This window comes from Canis lupus, chromosome 11 (assembly GCF_003254725.2).
Source record: "Canis lupus dingo isolate Sandy chromosome 11, ASM325472v2, whole genome shotgun sequence".
Lineage (NCBI taxonomy): Eukaryota > Metazoa > Chordata > Mammalia > Carnivora > Canidae > Canis > Canis lupus.
Genome location: NC_064253.1, coordinates 3,382,464 through 3,402,152, shown reverse-complemented (window position 1 = coordinate 3,402,152; position 19,689 = coordinate 3,382,464). Strand labels below are relative to the sequence as shown.

The 19,689-nt window shown below is 47.6% G+C and overlaps 1 protein-coding gene across 1 annotated transcript in view; it reads right to left on the bottom strand.

Annotated features, from left to right (window-relative positions):
* The window catches only part of COL23A1 (collagen type XXIII alpha 1 chain), a 322,022-nt gene that overhangs the window by 53,380 nt on the left and 248,953 nt on the right, over positions 1-19,689 (bottom strand). Inside the window, exon 3 of the mRNA XM_025446682.3 lies at positions 13,288-13,332. Within this exon, the coding sequence (XP_025302467.1) occupies positions 13,288-13,332 (45 nt within the window). The remainder of the gene's footprint in view (positions 1-13,287; positions 13,333-19,689) is intronic.

Sequence of the window (19,689 nt, the reverse complement as noted above, 5' to 3'; positions counted from 1 at the left end):
CACGACCTGAGCCAAAGGCAGGTGCTCAGTCACTAAGCCATTCAGGCGCCCCCATTTCAATTAAAAAAAATCCCAGAGGAAAGGTCCTTTCTAACTGTGCAGATGGGAAGCCTTTTCCAATGACAGTTCATAATCCAGAAGCCATAAAGTTAAAGTCTGATTCAACCAGATAAAACCCAAAATGCCTACAAAGCACCATAAGCAAAGTCAAAAGCACAAGTGGGAAAAATATTTCTGACTCACGTCACAGAGGCAGATACACCTTAATGTAAAAATGCTCCCACAAATCAACCCTAAACACATCAACAACGTAAGAGAAGAAATAGTCAAAAGACACGGAGAGTTTGCAGAAAATATAAGTAATCTCTAAGTATATGAAACAGAAGCGATTCTTCATTTACAGTACAAGGAATGACCGTTAAAACGATCATCACAGCAGATACCCATTTGGCCACATTAAGTAGGGCTTGATATGTATGTGCCGATTGTCACAACAATGATCCTCCTAGAAATGTATTCTGTAGATGTGTTAGCATAAACATAAAAGGACAGGTACATAAAAAATATTCATAGCAGAAATATTTGTGATGGCCAAAAATTAGAAACAGGGCAATGGAACTGTGTAAAAGAAAGGATGGTACGGGGATGCCTGGGTGGCTCAGTGGTTGAGTGCCTGCCTGCCTTCGGCTCAGGGCGTGATCCCGGGGTCCTGGATTGAGTCCCACGTTGGGATCCCTGTAGGGAGCCTGCTTTTCCCTCTGCCTGTGTCTCTGCGTCTCTCATGAATAAATAAATAAAATCTTAAAAAAAAAAAGGATGATATGTTTCAACTTTAGATGGAATAGCATGCAGTTGGGAAAAAAACTAAGGTGATTCTATAAGCTCTAATGCAGAACAAGCTCCAAGGCATATTGCTACATTTTTAAAAGGTATGGAACAGTCTATTACTCTTTATTTGTCCATTTTAGTTAAGGAAAAAAAACCTGATAGGCTTTTGTTTGGATAATCGTGGTACATCTCTGGGTGTGGACACAGAAAGTGGTCATCAGATTGCCTCTGAGGAGGGGAACCGAACGGTGGGAGAACCGATGTTGTGGGAAGAGACTGACTTTTCACCACTGGGTTTTTTGATGTCACTGGATACACGCATGTGGCTTCTGACACAAGTCCGAAAAGGCAATAAGCTTTATTTATTTATTTTTTTTAAGTTTTTTTATTTATTTATGATAGTCACAGAGAGAGAAAGAGAGACAGAGACATAGGCAGAGGGAGAAGCAGGCTCCATGCACCGGGAGCCCGACGTGGGATTCGATCCCGGGTCTCCAGGATCGCGCCCTGGGCCAAAGGCAGGCGCCAAACCGCTGTGCCACCCAGGGATCCCGGCAATAAGCTTTAATGAAAAATTGGCTGTAGTGAGGTCTGTGTTTTTGTCTGGTCCTCTAGCTTTGTCTGACTTTTCTCACACATCTCTCTAAATTCCCTCCAAGGAAGCTCAGACTGGGGGGTGCAGAGGGGGGTGGGATGCTCAGTCAGCTGAGCATCCAACTCTTGGTTTCAGCTCAGATTCTGATCTCAGGGTCGGGAGACCGAGCCCCATGTCGGGCTCTGTGCTCAGTGTAGAGTCTGCTTGAGGTTGTCTCCCTCTGCCCCTCCTGCTTATGCTCAATCTCTCTCTCTTCCTCTCAAATAAATAAATAAATCTTTAAAGAAGAAGAAGAAGAAAAAAGAAAGGTCAGACTGGGATTATCATTGTGAATGCCTGAGGCCCTGAGTAGGCAGCCCAGGGACCTGGTGGGAGCAGGAGCTGTAAGAGTAGCCATCACTCACTCATCCTTGTGCACGCTGGGAACTGCAAGGTTTTTCCCAAACATCTCATTTAATCCCTGCTGCGTCCTCACCTCTTCACCGGGCACAGGTTATAGATGAGACCACGGTGCCCAGAGTCACATCCTGCTCTGATCTGGGCAGAACCCAGACTGTCTGATTCTGAGCCTCACAAAGAAGGGTGGAGAGGATCCACTCTGGCAGCAAGAACTCTGATGTTGACTGGGCTTCCCTGCAGTGCCTGGGAGGGCCTGTGGCACCTCTGAGGTCACCAAGCTGGGGAGAGGGCAGCCCAGGCTGGAGGCAGTCTCCTGGGGCCCCAGATCCATGTCTCCAGAGGGGTGGCCAGAGCTGGAGAGTGATCCCATTGCTGGTGGGACAGCTCATATCTAGCCCGTCTGAGAGTCTTCAGAGCACACCAGCCACCACTTCTCTCAGGCCCTGCTGGCACCACACCACCAAGCCACCACTGCTTCACAGTCTCCTAACTGACTACCTCTGGGCACCCCAACCCACCAACCAGTGAGGCCTCTTGAAAATGCCCAGCCCTTCCCGGGGCTTCCCATGGCATGCGGAGTAACACCCAAATTCCCTCGCATAGCTCTCTGGTGTGGCCTGTGGGTGCCCTTGGCCTCAGAACATTCACATCCACCCTGTCCCCGTGGTCGGCAGGCTGCGGCTTTTCCTCCTCTGCCCTCCCTGCTATTTACCTTCCAACTACTTATCATGATCTTTAATTATTATTATTTTTTACAGATTTTATTTACTTATTCATGTGGGACACAGAGAGAGACACACACACAGACATAAGCAGAGGGAGAAGCAGGCTCCTTGCTTTGGCTGACTTTTTGGGGAGCCCGATACAGGACTCAATCCCAGAACCCTGGGATCATGCCCTGAGCTGGAAGACTGACATTCAACCACTGAGCCACCCAGGCACCCTGACGACCTTTAATTATTAACCCCACTGCTTTGTGTGTGGTTTATTTTCTGCCAGCCTCACCAGTGAGGCGGCTCTCCGAGTGCTGGGACCCCAGCTGCCTGGCTTCATGCTGTCTCTCTGCTGCCTTGTAAAGGGCCTGGCAGGCGCAGCACTTAGTGGATCAGGGAGACCAGATGGGCAGGCATGCGGAGCTGACTGGCAGGTGGTTACCACTTCCAAGCCCTGGGCACCCAAGCCCTGGGCACCCTCATGGCACAGGGTTTGGGCTGTGGCTCCTGTGACCCCTGGAGATGGACCCTTTGACCTGCAGGTAGCTGAGCAGCCATGAGTGATGGACTGGGCTGAGGGCTTGGCTCAGGCCTCCCAGGGGTCGCTGCTTAGAAAGTGAAGCTGGCTGCGGGGCCTCCCGATGACCACGTTCCCCCATGGCCCGGCCTCGTTCTGCACATAGCTTTCAGACATGTGTTCCAGGCATTGCCTGGATCTGTTGACTTTGCCATCGGCATGTGGGAGCAATGAAATAAGAGCCAGATGACTTGGGAACTCAATAAAATGGGTCAGAATAAAGGGTTCACTGATCTCATGGTCTCTTTAAACAGAACTGATGTGGTCCTAAGGGGTTTCCCAAACCAGCCTCTCTTAGTCCCTCTGGGGAAGAGACATTTCTTGGCTGTTTCCCAAAGGGTATATTCCTGGAAAAGTGAACTGGGAAGAATATTTCCTACTGCCTGGCAGGTGTCCAGCCCACACACGGGGGCAGGGTGAGGAAGGGGGGATGATCTTGAGGTGCCCAAGGCTGCTGGGGCCATGGTCCCTGTGGACAGCCTGTCCCCGGTCCTCTGTGTTGTGCCTGGACTCCTGAGTCCTGCTCTGACCCAGCCCTCTGCCTCTCCCCACTCATCCTGCTCAGGGTAAGAGGTCCTAAATCCTGAGCCTTGAAAACCCAGCCCATCATGAAGATAGAGATCTCCAGCCAGGCTTCTCTGGGACTTTCTCTGACATAGCTGACTGGGCCAAGGGCTTTTAAACTGAGTTTGTGGGTAGATGAAATGAGGCCTACAGATTGGCAAATGCAGAGCCAGTAATGAGTCCGAGAGCTGGCACTTAGCTCGGGTCTCTGGCCCGGATTTAATTTGGCCAGTATTATCAGGGAGGACAGAAAGCTTGGCTCTCCAGCTGAGGAGCTCTAGCTCTTGGGCAGGTGCCTCTTCTCTCTGAGGCTAAGTCTGCTCCTCTGAGTTTAAGGGGTAGTAACCATGCCTGCCTCTCTGAACTGCTACAAAGATTGAGTGACACACTGCACCTGTGTGAAGTGCCCCAGACAGCAGTGGCAGAGAAGAGGCACCAAAAAACAGTGGCAGAGAATCTAGAATGATAGCATCTAGAACTCTTTCTCTCATTCTCTCTCTGGCATGCATGCCCCTCCCCCCCAGACAACACGAACATGCAAATGCACACCCCTTGGATCGTGCATCTTAGAAACATAGATGGTAGTTTTCTGTGGTTTGGATTCAAGTTGCAAAACAGATCCTAACTTAACAGTCGCTCTGAAGTGTGTTGAGATGGTGCCTCGGAAAGACCTCCGAATTTTGGCTGTGGCAGCACTGTCACTGAAAAGGGTGCCTCCCTGGGATTCAAGGTTAGGCAGGCCAGCCCAGGCATAGAGGTTGACTCTGGCAATTACCCTGTTCACATACTATGCAGGGCAGGCAGTGGGAACTGATGAGAAGCCCGAGTGGAAAATAAACACATTGGATTTGTTGTTGTTGTTGTTTTGAGTAGGCTCCACAGCCAGCATGGAGCCTGACACGGAACTCGATCCCGGGACCCTGAGATCATGATCTGAGCTGAAATCAAGAGTTGGCCATTCAACTGACTGAGTCACCCAGGCACCCTTCTGTGGATTCCTTATATAAATAAGCAAATAAATAACTAAGTAGTGTGATCCGAAAGGCACTCAACATCATAATCAAGAAGGCAATGCAAATCGAGACTACAATGAGACATCACCTATCTGTTAGATAGAATGGCTAATATAAGAAAATAAGTGCTAGTAAGGAGGTGAAGAAATCGGAACCTTTGTGCTTTGTTGGTAGGTTATGTCTGGACTCCTGTTTCTGTTTCATTGGTCTATGTGCTTAAAGGTGTCTGTTTTTAAACCAGTACCATGTTCTTTTGATTACTATAGTTTTATATTATGGTTTGAAACCAGGAAGTGGAATGACTGGCTTTGTTCTTTCTCAGGATTTCTTCAGGTATTTGGGTTTTTTCTTTTAAAGAAACTTTATTTTTTTAAAAGATTTTATTTATTTATTCATTCAGACAGAGAGAGAGAGAGATTGGCAGAGACACAACACAGGTAGAGGGAGAAGCAGGCTCCATGCAGGGAGCCTGATGTGGGACTCAATCCCAAGACTCCAGGGCCATGGCCTGGGCTGAAGGCGGTGCTAAACCGCTGAGCCATCCAGGGATCCCCAACTTTATTTTTTTTAAGATTTTATTTATTTATTCATGAGAGAGAGAGAGAGAGAGAGAGAGAGAGGCAGAGACACAGGCAGAGAGAGAAGCAGGCTCCATGCAGGAAGCCTGATGTGAGACTAGATCCCAGGACTCCAGGATCACACCCTGGGCCCAAGGCAGGCACTAAACCGCTGAGCCACCCAGGGATCCCCAGGTATTTGGGTTTTTAAAATCCATTTACATTTAATGTAATTGCTCAGAAGACAGGATTTATGCCTGCCAATTTGCTATTTAATTTCTCTATGTTTTATGTCTTTTTTCTTCCTCTATTACCCATTATTGCTTCTTTTTTGTTAAATAGATATTTTTTTAGTGTACCATTTTAATTCCCTTGTTTCTCTTGCCATACGTTTGGAATAATTGTTTTAGTGGTTGTCTTGGAGTTTATAATTACCATCTTAATAAATAATCTGGCCTGGATGAATAACAATTTGCTTTCTGTTGTAAACAAATACATTGCTCCAATATAGCTGTGTTAGTTATTTCCTTCTTTGTACTTTTGGTTGTACTTTTAGGAAATTACTATTTTATACATCTTAAGCCCATCAACACACTTTTATTGTTATTGCTCTACACAACTGGTTTTTAAATCAGAAGAGAGAAAAGAGTAACAAATAAGAATATATTTACATTGTCTTTCATATTTACTGTGTAGCTACCTCTTTATTGCTGTATGTGGATTTGTTTTTATTTATTTTTAATTTTTAATTTTTATATTTTTAAAGATTTTATTTATTTATTTATTCACGAGACAGAGAGAGAGAGAGAGAGGGAGGGAGAGAAAGGCAGAGATACAGGCAGAGGGAGAAGCAGGCTCCATGCAGGGAGCCTGATGTGGGACTGGATCCCAGTTCTCCAGGATCAGGCCCTGGGCTGAAGGTGGCACTAAACCGCTAAGCCACCGGGGCTGCCCTATTTATTTTTATTTTTAAAGCTTTTACTGATTCATTTATTTGAGAGAGACAGAGAGAGATAGAGAGAAGTGGGGAGAGGGGCAGAGGAAGAGGGGCAAGTGGGCTCCCGGCTGAGCAAGGAGCCCAACATGGGGCTTGATCCCAGGCAGGACCCTAAGATCATGATCTGAGCTGAAACCAAGAGTTAGACGCTTAACGTACGGAGCCCCCCAGGCACCACTTCTGTATGTGGGTATAAATTACTGTCTAGGGGTGCCTGCGTGGTGTAGTTGGTTAAGCATCTGACTCCTGGTTTCAGCTCAGGTAGTGATCTCAGGGTCCTGGGATCAAGCCCCGATCAGGCTTTGGGCTCAGTGGGGAGTCTGATTATCTTCCTCTCCCTCTGCTTCTTCCTCCTGCTTGCACCCTACTCTCTAAAATAAATAAATATTTTTAAAAACACAAATTACTATTTGGTGTCCTTTGGCTTCAAATTGAAGGAATCTTTTTAATATTACCTGTAGGATAGGTTGATAGAAATAAATTCCTTTTTTTTGTTGTTTATCTTAGCATGTTTTAATTTCTTTCACTTTTGAAGTATACTTTTGCTGTAGATTTTCTAACAGTTTTTTTCCCTTTCATTAATAGCTGATTTCTTTTCAAGAAGAATCTTATCCAAGATTCCTTTTCTGTGATGAGTCATTATTCTCTTGCTCCTTTCAAGATTCTCTCTTCATTTTTTGCTTTTGGCCATGTGGCTACGAGGTGGTTAGGTGTGGATCTCTTTGAGTTTTTCCTACTTGAACACTCCCCCCTAGTGTTCTTCCTGGATGTGTAGAATAATATTTTTGTTTATAGCTGGGAAGGTTTTGGCCACTAGTTCTTCTTTATATAGTTCTTCTGCCTCTTTCTCTCTCTTCTTTCCTTCTAAGGCCTCCATTGCATGTATGTTGGCACACTTGATATTGTCCTACAGGTGTCTGAGACTCTGTTCATTTTTCTTCATTCTCTTTTGTCTTTCTTAGACAGGATCATCTCAACTGATCTATCTTCAAGTTTGCTGATTCTTTCTTCTGCCAGCCCAAATCTACTGTTGAACCTCTACAGTGAATTTTTCATTTCAGTTATTATAATTTACAGCTTCAGAATTTCTATTTTTTTAATACTTTTTATCTCTCTCGTGATAGTCTCCATTTGGTGGTATATAATTCTTCTGCTTTCCTTTAATTCTTTAGACTTGGTTTACTTTAGTTCTTGAAACATAATTTATAACAGTCAACATAAAATTTTTGTCTAGGGGCACCTGGATGGTTCAGTTGGTTGAGTGCTTGTCTCTTGATTTTAGCTCAGGTCATGATTTCAGGGTTGTGAGATTGAGCCCTGCATCTGGCTCTGTGCTCAGCATGGAGTTTGCTTGTCCCTCTTTCTCTGCCCCTCCTCCTGCTCACATTCTCTCTCTCTCTCTCTCAAATAAGCAAATAAAATCTTTTTTTTAAAAGATTTCATTTATTTATTCATGAAAGACACACACACACACACAGAGGCAGAGACACAGGCAGAGGGAGAAGCAGGCTCCATGCAGGGAGCCCGATGTGGGACTTGATACCAGGACTCCAGGATCACGTCCTGGGATGAAAGCAAGGCGCTAAACCGCTGAGCCACTCAGGGATTCCTGTAAATAAACTCTTTAAAAAAATAAATAAAATCTTTGTCTAGTAAGTCTATTTGGGCTTCTGCACAGTTTTTATTGACTGGGGTGAGTTTTTTTTTCCTTTTTCATTGGCATAGTTTCTTGTATCTTTGTGTATCTCGTAATTTTTTTTTTTTTTTTTTTTTTTTTTGTTAAACACTGCATTTAAAATACTTTAATGTGGCTACTCTGGAAATCAGCCATCCACTCTCCTTTCCAGGATTTTTTGGTGCAGTTTGTTGTTGCTCTTTGTTTGCTTAGGGGTCTTCCTTGGACTAATTCTCCCAAGCATATACTCTTTGTTATGTGCAGCTTCTAAATTCTCTCTTGGTTAGCTTCATGGTCAGCTTAGACAGAGGTTTCCTTTAATGCCTTAGTCTAGTACAGCCTCCATTCTGTGCCAAGGGGCTATTTGTGTCTGTTGGAACACAGCTTCAATGCTCTGCCAGCTTGTAATTCTGCCTTTTCTTTCACTTCCTGCTTGAGCAGGGCCTCAAGGTCAGCCAGAAGTGAGAAATTGGGGCTCTTTCAGGTCTGCTGTGGACATGTACACAGCTTTACACATGCATATGCCTTCTAGATTCCCAGGAATATGCTGGAGCATTTGGTCAGCTTCTTGCTTGTTCCAATTGGTGTTGCCACCTTAGGCAGCTGCAATGTTAAACACTTGCTACTGAGTGTTTTTGGCAAGCATTCTGGCATAAAGCTTTTCCCAGTGAGTGAGCTCTGCATCAGGTCAAATAAATACAAATCCTATGTATGGACTCTTCCTGGAAGTTGACAGATAGTGACAATTCTCTGGGAAGGAGCATTTGGGGAGCTTAAAATTGTTTTGCTTCCTTCAGTGAGTGCTACTTTTTGCAGGGACTGTGTTTATGAGATTGATGGTTTTTAAGGCTACCAAGGAGCTGAGAAATAGGCAAGTTAAATGCTACAAACCTCACTGTTCTTAGCAAGGTACTTGTCTTGAAAAAATATTTCTTTGGTTGTTACCAGACATTAATTTCCAGGGTTCTGAAAAGGTCGTTTTTCCCCACTAGTGTTATTTTTTTTTTAAGATTTTATTTAAATAAATAAATTCATGAGAGACACAGAGAGAGGCAGAGACACAGGAAGAGGGAGAAGCAGGCTCCCTATAGGGAGCCCAATGTGAGACTCGATCCCAGGACCCTGGGATCATGTCCTGAGCTGAAGGCAGATGCTCAACCACTGAGCCACCCAGGTGCCCCTCCCCCCTAGTGCTCTTGCTGCTTTTTATGGAGAAGCCGATTTTCCAAGGTCCTTGCTCTACTATTCCAGAAGTGCTTCTTCCACTGGATTTTTAGAAAAGGTTTCTTGGGGTCAGGGTAGATTAAAAATCCTAGCACAAACATGGTAAGATGGACCTGCATGACTGTAGTAGAGCTGATAGGTAACTATCCTTTAAAGTACTAGTTCTTAAGCCACAGAAACTTTTGGAACTCTGTGATCTAAAAACCCCTCCAAGGACCAGGGCAGAAAGTGAACAGCAAAACCAGGCCAAGTGGTCTCCATGGGCTACTGAACAAGTGAAGAGAACATTGTTGTATGAATCAGAACACAAAATATAAATGATTATCTTCTAACAATCATTTACAAACTATATGGCTACTGTTCTAGAATTTTTCAGTGGGGGACCCCTGGGTGGTTCAGTGGTTGGGCATCTGTGTTCGGCTCAGGGTGTGATCCCGGGATCTGGGATCGAGTTCTGCGTTGGGCTCCCCGCAGGGAGCCTGCTTCTCCCTCTGCCTATGTCTCTGCCTCTCTCTCTCTGTGTCTCTCATGAATAGACAAATGAAATCTTTAAAAAAATATAGAATTTTTCAGTGGAACTCACAGAATGGTTTCCTACCGTAGGGGTCACAAACTCCTGGGAGTGCATGTGGAGTAATTGACGGTCCTCAAATCCAAATGGAAAGGAAGCATCATTAGTAGAGTGAATACATCTGTTTTGTACTTAGATGTACTTTCAAGTGTATACTGCCACTAATAAAGACACAGATCTATTTAAAGCAACAACAACAATAACAGAACCCTAGCACCGAGACTGTTGATCTAAGGTAGGCAGCTGCAGAGACCAGGGGAGCGCCTCCATTTGTCTCTGCAGGTTTATCATGGGCACTAGCCAAGCAGCATTTGACTGCTTCCTTGTGTCTTCCTGGCTCCTAACATTTTATCCATCATTTGTCCACCAATCCCTCTTTCCCTCTTCCTCCTCCCTTTCCTCCTTCCTTCCTGTCAACAAGCATTTACTGACCATCTCCTGAGTGCCTAAGGGTCCAGTCCCGGTTCCAAGGAGCCTCTGCTTTGGTGGAGAAGGACAGGTGTGCAGGGATGCCTGGGTGGCTCAGTGGTTGAGCATCTACCTTCAGCTTAGGCCCTGGTCCCCGGGTTCTGCGATTGAGTCCCACATTGGGCTCCCTGCGTGGAGCCTACTTCTCCCTCTGCCTATGTCTCTGTCTGTCTCTCTCTCATGAAAAAATAAGTAAAATCTTAAAAAGAGAGAGAGAGAAGGACAAGTGTGCAGAGCAGACCACCACAACCAGGCACAGAGGTGCTGGGACAGAGGCAGATATCTGGGGATGGGGGAGATGGGGAGAGTGGATGTTCATGGGGAAAAGAGTGTCTGGATGGAAAAAGCATCCTGCCCAAGGTCCCTAGAAAGAGGACCCCAGAGTGCAAGAGTAGTGTTGGGCTTCTGAGGCTGAGAAATGGGGGAGATGAGAAATCTATTCCATTATGATGGAAGTGTGTAAACACTGTAGGGTTCTGGAGGCATTTCCAGGCAAAGACTCTCTCGGCCTGGGTCAGCTCTGTCTGTAGGTCCGTGGCGGCAGCTATAGCAGGAAGGCATCTTGGCCAGATATCAGTCCACCAGACAAAAAGAGCCCTTCTCTGTGAGATGCAGGAAAAGGCCTGGTTTGTACAAGGGAAGACACCAAAGTCAGGATGTGTGTGGATATGAAACTATCTGGAAATAAACAGGAGGCCCAGCCAAAGCTAATCTGAGAGGGACATCTGCTCTGTGCTGCTCACACCATTCCCCGAAAGGCAGAGAATTAGGATCCCGTGTGGGAAAGGGCAAGAGGGGGTGCTGCCCATCCCTTGGCCAGCTGCTGACCTCACACAAGACACTTATCCACTTGGAGCCTCAGTTTCCTTATCTGCAAAATGGGGATGATAACACATTCTTATCTTTTCCATGGCTCTGTGAGGGTCACATGAGATGAAGGCCTTCAGAGGACCCAGCACAGAGGCCCAACAAATCCTTGTCTTTCTTTGACTTTTAGATGTTTTTTTTTTTAAGTTTTTATTTATTTATGCATGAGAGACACAAAGAGAGAGGCAGAGACATAGGCAGGGAGAGAAGCAGGCTCCCTGCAGGGAGTCCAATGTGGGACTTGATCCCAGGACCTCGGATCACGCCCTGAGCTGACTGCAGATGCTCAACCACTGAGCCACCCAGGTGTCCCTGACTTTTAGATTTTTTAAAACTGGAGTCCTAATTCAAATGGATTTTTGAGTAAGCTGGGTAATATTATACTTTGTCCTAAAACAAGTCACTATGTATTCCTCATTTCCTTTCCTAAAGGACATCAGAAGCTACAATAAAATGCAACGAAACTTTTTACAAGAGTAGGAAAGAGAGCTGAGTCATGAAGTGTGTTGTGGAAAGCTGGTAGTGGTGTGTGTGTGTGTGTGTGTGTGTGTGTATGTGTGTGTGGCGGCGGGATTACACACAAAACCCAGAGTAAAGAGAAGTGCTAGCAACCAAACGCAAAATGGCCTCAGCTCTGGAAGTCAAAGTGTGCAGAGATCCATGAGGAGTGTTTCCTAGCAGTGAATTCTAGGGCGTTTATCTTGAAGTCCTCTACCTAAGGAATTAGATAGGGCAAGCAGGCAGTGGTACAGGGGCGGGAAGCCCATGCTGGTGCCAGGGAGAAGACTCTGAGGTCCAGAGAGAATGTGCTGCCCTGTTGCCCCCTGGGTTACAATCTGCCTGGGGTCCCATAGGGGCTGGGCTCCTCTGGCATCAGCTACTACGCTCTCCTGGTGAAGCTGCTTAGGAGCTGAGCATGTGTGCATTCATTCCTTCTCTGTCGTGTGGACGTGCTTCCCTGAGCCTGCGGGGTGCTGGGCTCTGCACTGGGTGCCGAAGACTCCGGGTGGGAGCCCCTAGCCGGCTGGGTCAGAGGAGGCTTTTTGGAGGAGATGCCTGAACTAGATGTAAGGACAAATAGTAATGAACTTGGACAGAGACTCTGGGTAGAGGAGGAGATATCATGGGCAGGCTCGGGGTGGGAGGCCCTGACCCCCAGGTAAGATTGGAGGGGGGGACATTGTGGGGTCAAGGATGCTGCCCTAGAGTCTGCATGGGAAGGCCGTGGCCGGAAGTCTCCCTGAGATGATGGGGAGCCTGAGAAGAGCATGTAGGGTGGCAGGTGCTGGGTTTGGGGTGGGCAACATTCAGCCCCCCGGCCCAGAGATGACTAGGAGGAGGTGTCATCAATATCATGGGGGAGCTGAAGCCACAGGGTGGCAGAAAGGACAGAAGAGGGCCACAGGCAGGCTTGTTTGAAAGTCAGGTAGGGTCCCAGGGAACAAGTAGAGAGGGAGGGGTGGGAGATGCGGGAGCAAACAGACTGGAGTTGAGCCAGGAACACGGGGGCAGGGCTGACAGTCAGGATCAAGGAAGAGATGGCACAGGGGCACAGCGTCTGCCAGCATGGCCATGGGAGGTCAGAGGGCCTCTGGGCAAACTGATGTCGGTGGCAAGGCTGTGGAGGGACCAGAGGACTGGGATGATGGAAGCTGAGGGTGTGGAGCAGGGGTGGGCACCAGGTAGGTCTAGAAGCTTCATGGCCACAGGGTAGGGGGTGTGCAGGGTGAGTGCATTTTGGGTGGAATGAAGGTGGCAGAAGGGAGGGGGCGGCAAGTATAGGTGAGTCTGCGGGCCGAGTGTCAGGACAGTGGAGGAGTCCCCTCCTGGGACTGTGCCCGGGGAAGGACAGTCCAGGTCTGGGGAGGGCAGGGGATGCACCCAGCAGGCCAGTTCATTGTGCGGAGGGACCCCTGGTAGAGACAGGGGCTGGTGGAACCATCACTAGCTCCCACAAAGGGAAGAGGATGTTTCAGGGGCTGACAGTGACCTTTGGGAGTGGCCAAGGGTGCAGAGGGACTGTCACTGGAAGCACAGATGCGGAGAAGCCAAGGTAGACAGTGTTGGACCCTGGGGCTTAGGGGACAGTGGCCAGCTGTGAGGGAGAGGAAGGCCCGGCCCCGGGGTCCAAGCATCCCAAGTTACGAGGAGGAACAGGTACTGGCACCTGCGGCCGGGTGTCAGGCCAAGGGCGGACTTGCTGGCCTGGGTTTGGAAATCAAGAAAACCAAGGACTCACCAGGGTCGCCTCTTCTTCCAGCCTTGCCACGCCGTCCGGGAGGGCCTGGGCAGGAGAACAAGACACCGGTTGAGAAGGGAAGCCAGGGGATTTGAGCACAGCCCACCCAGCCCTGTGCCCCTGCTGGCCACACAGAAACATGTCGTGGCCTTCCAAATACCCGAACTCGGGAACAAGAGGCACTGTCTTGTCCACTGCCTGTCCCTCCTCCACCACCTGGAACTTTCCGTACCTCCCTCCCCCAGAGCCCAGGGGGGAGCTGCTGATGAATTGCTCATGTTTTATGGCACTTAAAATCCACACCAATGTGCGATGGCCTGTGTCCACAGATTTGCTTTTTTAAGATTTTATTTTTTTATTCATGAGAGACACACAGAGAGAGCAGAGACAGGCAGAGGGAGAAGCAGGCTCCATGCAGGGAGCCTGATGTGGGACTTGATCCCAGGACCCTGAGCCAAAGGCAGAAGGTCAACCACTAAGCCACCCAGGGGCCCCCATCTTAGCCATTTTTAAGTGAACAGTACAGAAGTGTTAACTGTACGCATGTTGTGCAAACAGAGCTCTAGAACCTTTTCATTCTGGAAGATTTGAAATTCTATCTGTGGAACAACTCCCCTTTCCCTATCTTCCAGCCCCTGGCAACCACCACTCTATTTTGTTTCTAAGAGTTTGCTTATTCTAGGCATCTCATTTAGGGGCAATCATACAGCATTTTTTTGTGACTGGCTTATGTCACGTTGCATAATGTCCTCAAAGTTCATCCATGTGGTAGCAAGTGACAACTTCCTTCTTTTTAAGGCTGAATAATATTCCACCGTATGCATACACCATGTTTTCTTTTTTTTTTAAGCTTTCAAAGGCTTTAATTAATTAATGAATTGGCTTTTATTTATTTATTTATTATTAATTGGAGTTCAGTTTGCCAACATATAGCATAACACCCAGTGCTCATCCCGCCAAGTGCCCCCCTCAGTGCCCATCACCCAATCACCCCAACCCTCCGCCCACCTCCCCTTCCACTACCCCTTGTTCATTTCCCAGAGTTAGGAGTCTCTCATGTTCTGTCACCCTCACTGATATTTTCACTCATTTTCTCTCCTTTCCCTTTATTCCCTTTCACTATTTTTTACATTCCCCAAATGAATGAGACCATATAATGTTTGTCCTCCGATTGACTTACTTCACTCAGCATAATACCCTCCAGTTCCATCCACGTTGAAGCAAATGGTGGGTATTTGTCGTTTCTAATGGCTGAGGAATATTCCATTGTATACATAGACCACAGCTTCTTTATCCATTCATCTTTCGATGGACACCGAGGCTCCTTCCACAGTTTGGCTATCGTGGCCATTGCTGCTAGAAACATCGGGGTGCAGGTGTCCCGGCATTTCATTGCATCTGTATCTTTGGGGTAAATCCCCAACAGTGCAATTGCTGGGTCGTAGGGCAGGTCTACTTTTAACTCTTTGAGGAACCTCTACACAGTTTTCCAGAGTGGCTGCACCAGTTCACGTTCAGGAGGGTTCCCCTTTCTCCACATCCTCTCCAACATTTGTGGTTTCCTGCCTTGTTAATTTTCCCCATTCTCACTGGTGTGAGGTGGGATCTCATTGTGGTTTTGATTTGTATTTCTCTGATGGCAAGTGATGCGGAGCATTTTCTCATGTGCATGTTGGCCATGTCTATGTCTTCCTCTGTGAGATTTCTCTTCATGTCTTTTGACCGAGTTCAAAAAGGGTGTTGCCTGTGTTCTCCTCTAGGATTTTGATGGAATCTTGTCTTACATTTAGATCTTTCATCCATTTTGAGTTTATCTTTGTGTATATGTAAGAGAATGGTCTAGTTTCATTCTTCTGCATGTGGATGTCCAATTTTCCCAGCACCATTTATTGAAGAGACTGTCTTTCTTCCAATGGATAGTCTTTCCTGCTTTGTCGAATATTAGTTGACCATAAAGTTGAGGGTCCACTTCTGGGTTCTCTATTCTGTTCCATTGATCTATGTGTCTGTTTTTGTGCCAGTACCACACTGTCTTGATGACCACAGCTTTGTAGTACAACCTGAAATCTGACATTGTGATGCCCCCAGATATGGTTTTCTTTTTTAAAATTCCCCTGGCTATTCGGGGTCTTTTCTGATTCCACACAAATCTTAAAATAATTTGTTCCAACTCTCTGAAGAAAGTCCATGGTATTTTGATAGGGATTGGATTAAACGTGTATATTGCCCTGGGTAACATTGACATTTTCACAATATGAATTCTGCCAATCCATGAGCATGGAATATTTTTCCATCTCTTTGTGTCTTCCTCAGTTTCTTTCAGAAGTGTTCTGTAGTTTTTAGGGTATAGATCCTTTACCTCTTTGGTTAGGTTTATTCCTAAACACCACGTTTTCTTCATCTATTCATCTCATCAGGTGATGGATGCTTGGGTCGCTTCTACCTCTTGACCATTGTGAACAGTGCTGGGATGGACAGGGGTGTACAACCATCGCCTCAATATCCTCTTTCCATGGGATGCCTGGGTGGCTCAGTGGTTGAGTGTCTGCCTTTGGCTCAGGGCGTGATCCCCGGGTCCTGGGATTGAGTCCCACATCGGGTTCCCCATGGGGAGTCTGCTCCTCCCTCTGCCTCTCTCCCTGTGTCTCTCATGAATAAATAAATAAAATATTTGAAAAAAAAATCCTCTTTCCAATGCTTTTGGATATATATCATACAGCAATTCTAGTTTTACTTTTTGGAGGTACCTCCGTACTGCCTTCTGTGCTGATACCACCATTTTACATTCGCACCAACGAAGGCCTCAATTTCTCCATAGCTTCACTGACACTTGTTAGGCTGCCCTAATGGGTATGATGTGATATTGCATTGTCATTTTAATTTGCATTTCCTTAATAATAATTAATGATGTTGAGCATCTCCTCTTAGACCTGTTGGCTATCTGTATGTGTGTCTTCTTTGGAGAAATGTTTATTCACTGTCCGTTTTTTAGTTGGATTTTTGTCATTGTTGAGTGACAGAGTTTCATATTCTGGATATTAACCCCTTATCAAGCACATGGTTTGCAAACATCGTCTCCCATTCTATAGGTTGTCTTTGTGCTCTGTTGATGGTTTCCTTTGCTGGTTGGAAGTTTTTAAGCTTGAGGTGGTCCATTTTATCTATTTTTGCTTTTGTTGCCTTTTTAACCTTCTGAGTTAATTTTTGTCTATAGCGTGAGGTAAGGGTCCCACTTCAATTCTTTTGCATGCAGATATTCAGTTTTCCCAACACCACTTGTTTAAGAGACTGTCTTTTCCCGACTATATAGCCTTGGCACCTTTGTTGAAGATCATTTGACCATCTAAGTGATATAGCCCTGAATATTGAGAGCAGAAATTAATGCCAGTTACATGGCTCTTGTTTTCCCTTAATACCAGACACAGACCTTGAGTTTTGTGCTGGAGTCACCCATGGGCCATGTTGACTTGGCATGGCTGAGATTCTGGCATTCTCATAACAGACAACAGCTCCTCACACTGGCGAGGGACTTGCAGCTTATGGAGGACCTCCAGGTCTGTAACCTCAGTTGAGGCCTGCTCACGCCCATACCACTGGGTCACTGGCCAACTTGACATCTCCATGTGGATCTCACCAACATCTTGGGCCTGTTGTGGCTGAAACATACATCCTGGTCTCCTTCCCAGCTGGTGTGTGCAGCAGGCCTGGTGTTAGGCTTTTTTTCCTCTCTGGGCACATCTGTTTTCAGGGAGAGTGAGGGTGTGGGAACAGGAACCCCACTGGCACACAGAGCATCATGCTTCTCTGCTTGTAAGAGGAAAAAGGCCCACTTTCACTCACAAGGCCCAGTGCGTTGGTCAGGTCACTGGCTTCCAGGCTTTCACCAGGCCACAGAAGCTCATGCTTGGCTCAGCAAGCTTCAGCAAGCACGTTTGGCCTCAGACTGAGGGGGGACATGGCAGGAGGGGGTCTCACAAGTGGGAGAGTAAGACAGGCTCTTCCTGGGTCTGAAAGCTAGAGCACACCATGGTTTCCTGCTGGTCATTACTGGGCATGACTGTAAAATTCTCTGTCTGTGTAACTCAAGCCAGATGAAGATATTTGCCTTCGTTGAGGCAGCTGAACTAATGGATTTGTCTGGTGGTTCTCCTGGGTGGCATGGTTAGGCAGAAGGCCCAATGAGGAGGGGTGCTAGCAGGCGAGCAGCTGCCTGGGCAGGGTGCAGCTGCCCGGGCTCTGCCTCCCAGAGCCTTTGGGGAAGTTTCCAGCAGGCCTGGAGTGGGGTAAGGCCCAGATATACCTGGGCATCCAGGGCCTATGGGGCTGCAGGCTCATGAGGCTGGGTGGGACTCCCAATTGAAAGGGCCTAGGTAGAAAAAAGAGAATGAGCCTGATGCACTTGAACCCTCTCCAAGGCCAACCCAAACCAGACACTAGAGGCTGCAGCATGAACAACTCACACTCTGACGATTGGTCAACCCTTTGTGCAAACTAGCGAAAGCAGGCCCCTGGCCCAGTAGTTTGCCCCAGAACTTTCTCCTTGCTGTTTTTCTCCTTTTTCTTCCTTTGTCCAGTGGGAAAACTTCTCCCACTGCCAGCACACACTCAGACATTCAGGCTACCCTGGGAGGCATCTGGGAATTTGTCTAGATTGGCCTGGTATGTACAGATGGGAAAAGTGAAGTTTTGAGGGGGAACGCAGGTCTTGCCCAAGGATGCTGTTGGAAAAGCTGTTCCAGCTGGAAAATCTGCATGTGATGAAGCCCAGGTCCTGCCCCACCTCCGCATGGGACCCACACAGTGGCATCTGTGAGGTGTCTTTCCAGTGGCTGTGTACAACAGACACCAACCAGAAGGTGGCAGCGCAAGAGGAGAAAGACATGACTCATATGGCTGTCTGCCTGGAGTAGTTTACTCAACCTCTCTGGGCCTTAGGTTCCCAACCCACAAGTGTTGGGGTGGCAGGATTATAGGTGCCGTGCAGAGCCATTAAACAGAAGGGCTGGCAGCGTTTCTACCAGCTGCACAAACGAGGGGCCTATTTGGGATCCCAATAAGTAACTGGCTGGATGGGCCTTTGGGTCTTTGGAACATGGGGGCACTGATGTAAATGGGCTCTTATGTGTCCCCCAGGGTGGGTAAAGCCTGACACAAAGCAGCTGCACTCCAGTGACTTTGTGGGCAGGGTTGGAATCCAGATGCAAGGCCAGTCTGAGGATTTTCCATGTTCCTCCTCGTGGCCTGCCTGCAGACTTAGAGATCAGGACGCATGGGCTGGGCATGGGGCTTCTCAAAGAAATCCTGAGGTTTCAGGCCAAGCCTGGGCTCCAGCCAGCTGCAAAATGACCATAGATGCCTACAACAACCATCTGCATAGTAAGTAACCACGGAGGATGAGGGTTTTCGCAAGCATTGTTTGAAGCCAGACAACATGGGGCCGTTTCTAACTCATAAAAATCTCATCTCTGGTTAGGCTAGAGAACTCACGCCACTTACCAGTGGGGTTCCAAAGCAGGGCCCGAGTGCCAACAGGCTCCTCTGGAGGTCTGAACTCTGGGGATGTGGCTCTCAAAGTGGTGGTCTCCTCAAGTGTAACTGGCACCAACCTCCCCTGGGACCCCTCTTCCAGCAACATCTGCCTTATTACAGCCCTGGGCCTGCCCACCTGGCCAGGTCACATGGGGGATAGCCTGCCCAGGCTCCAGTGGGTGGGGATGGGTGACCTGCGAGTCACCCAGTCCTCGGCCCTCCCCACGCTCTTCCCTCCTGCTGGCCCCTAAAGGCTGAGGCTTTTGCACAATTCATCTTATTGAGTCTATACACAGTTCTAGAAAGTGTTTTCATCTCTTTCCACTCTCTTCTCCTTCAAGACTGAGGAAAAGGAGGGGTACCCAGTAGCTCAGCGGTTGAGCATCTGCCTTTGGCTCAGGGCGTGATCTCAGGATCAAGTCCCGCATCGGGCTCCCTGCATGGAGCCAGCTTCTCCCTCTGCCTGTGTTTCTGCCTCTCTCTCATGAATAAATAAATAAAATCTTAAAAAAAAAAAAAAAGAAATGCTCTTAGGGTCCTCAGCTCCCAAGGGCTGGAGCATGACCGTGAGTTCAGGTTGGCCTCTTGGAGACCACAGAAATGTTGTTGGCCGAGTGGCTGATGACCGTCCACAGTGGAGTGTCTCCTGAGAGCCTGGCACTGTGCAGGCCCAGGGACCGGCGGTGTCCCTGAGATCACACAGCAAGGAGACGGCAGAGCAGAGATTTAAACCCAGGTCTGTGTGACTCCAGCGCTTGTCTTCTGAACTCCTCGGTCGTTGTGACCAAGGCCAAGCTCTTCTCATCATCCCAGGGCGTGTCCAGAGCCTCCTGCAGCCTTCGGACCTGGCCCTTCTCATGGGCATCGGAGGCC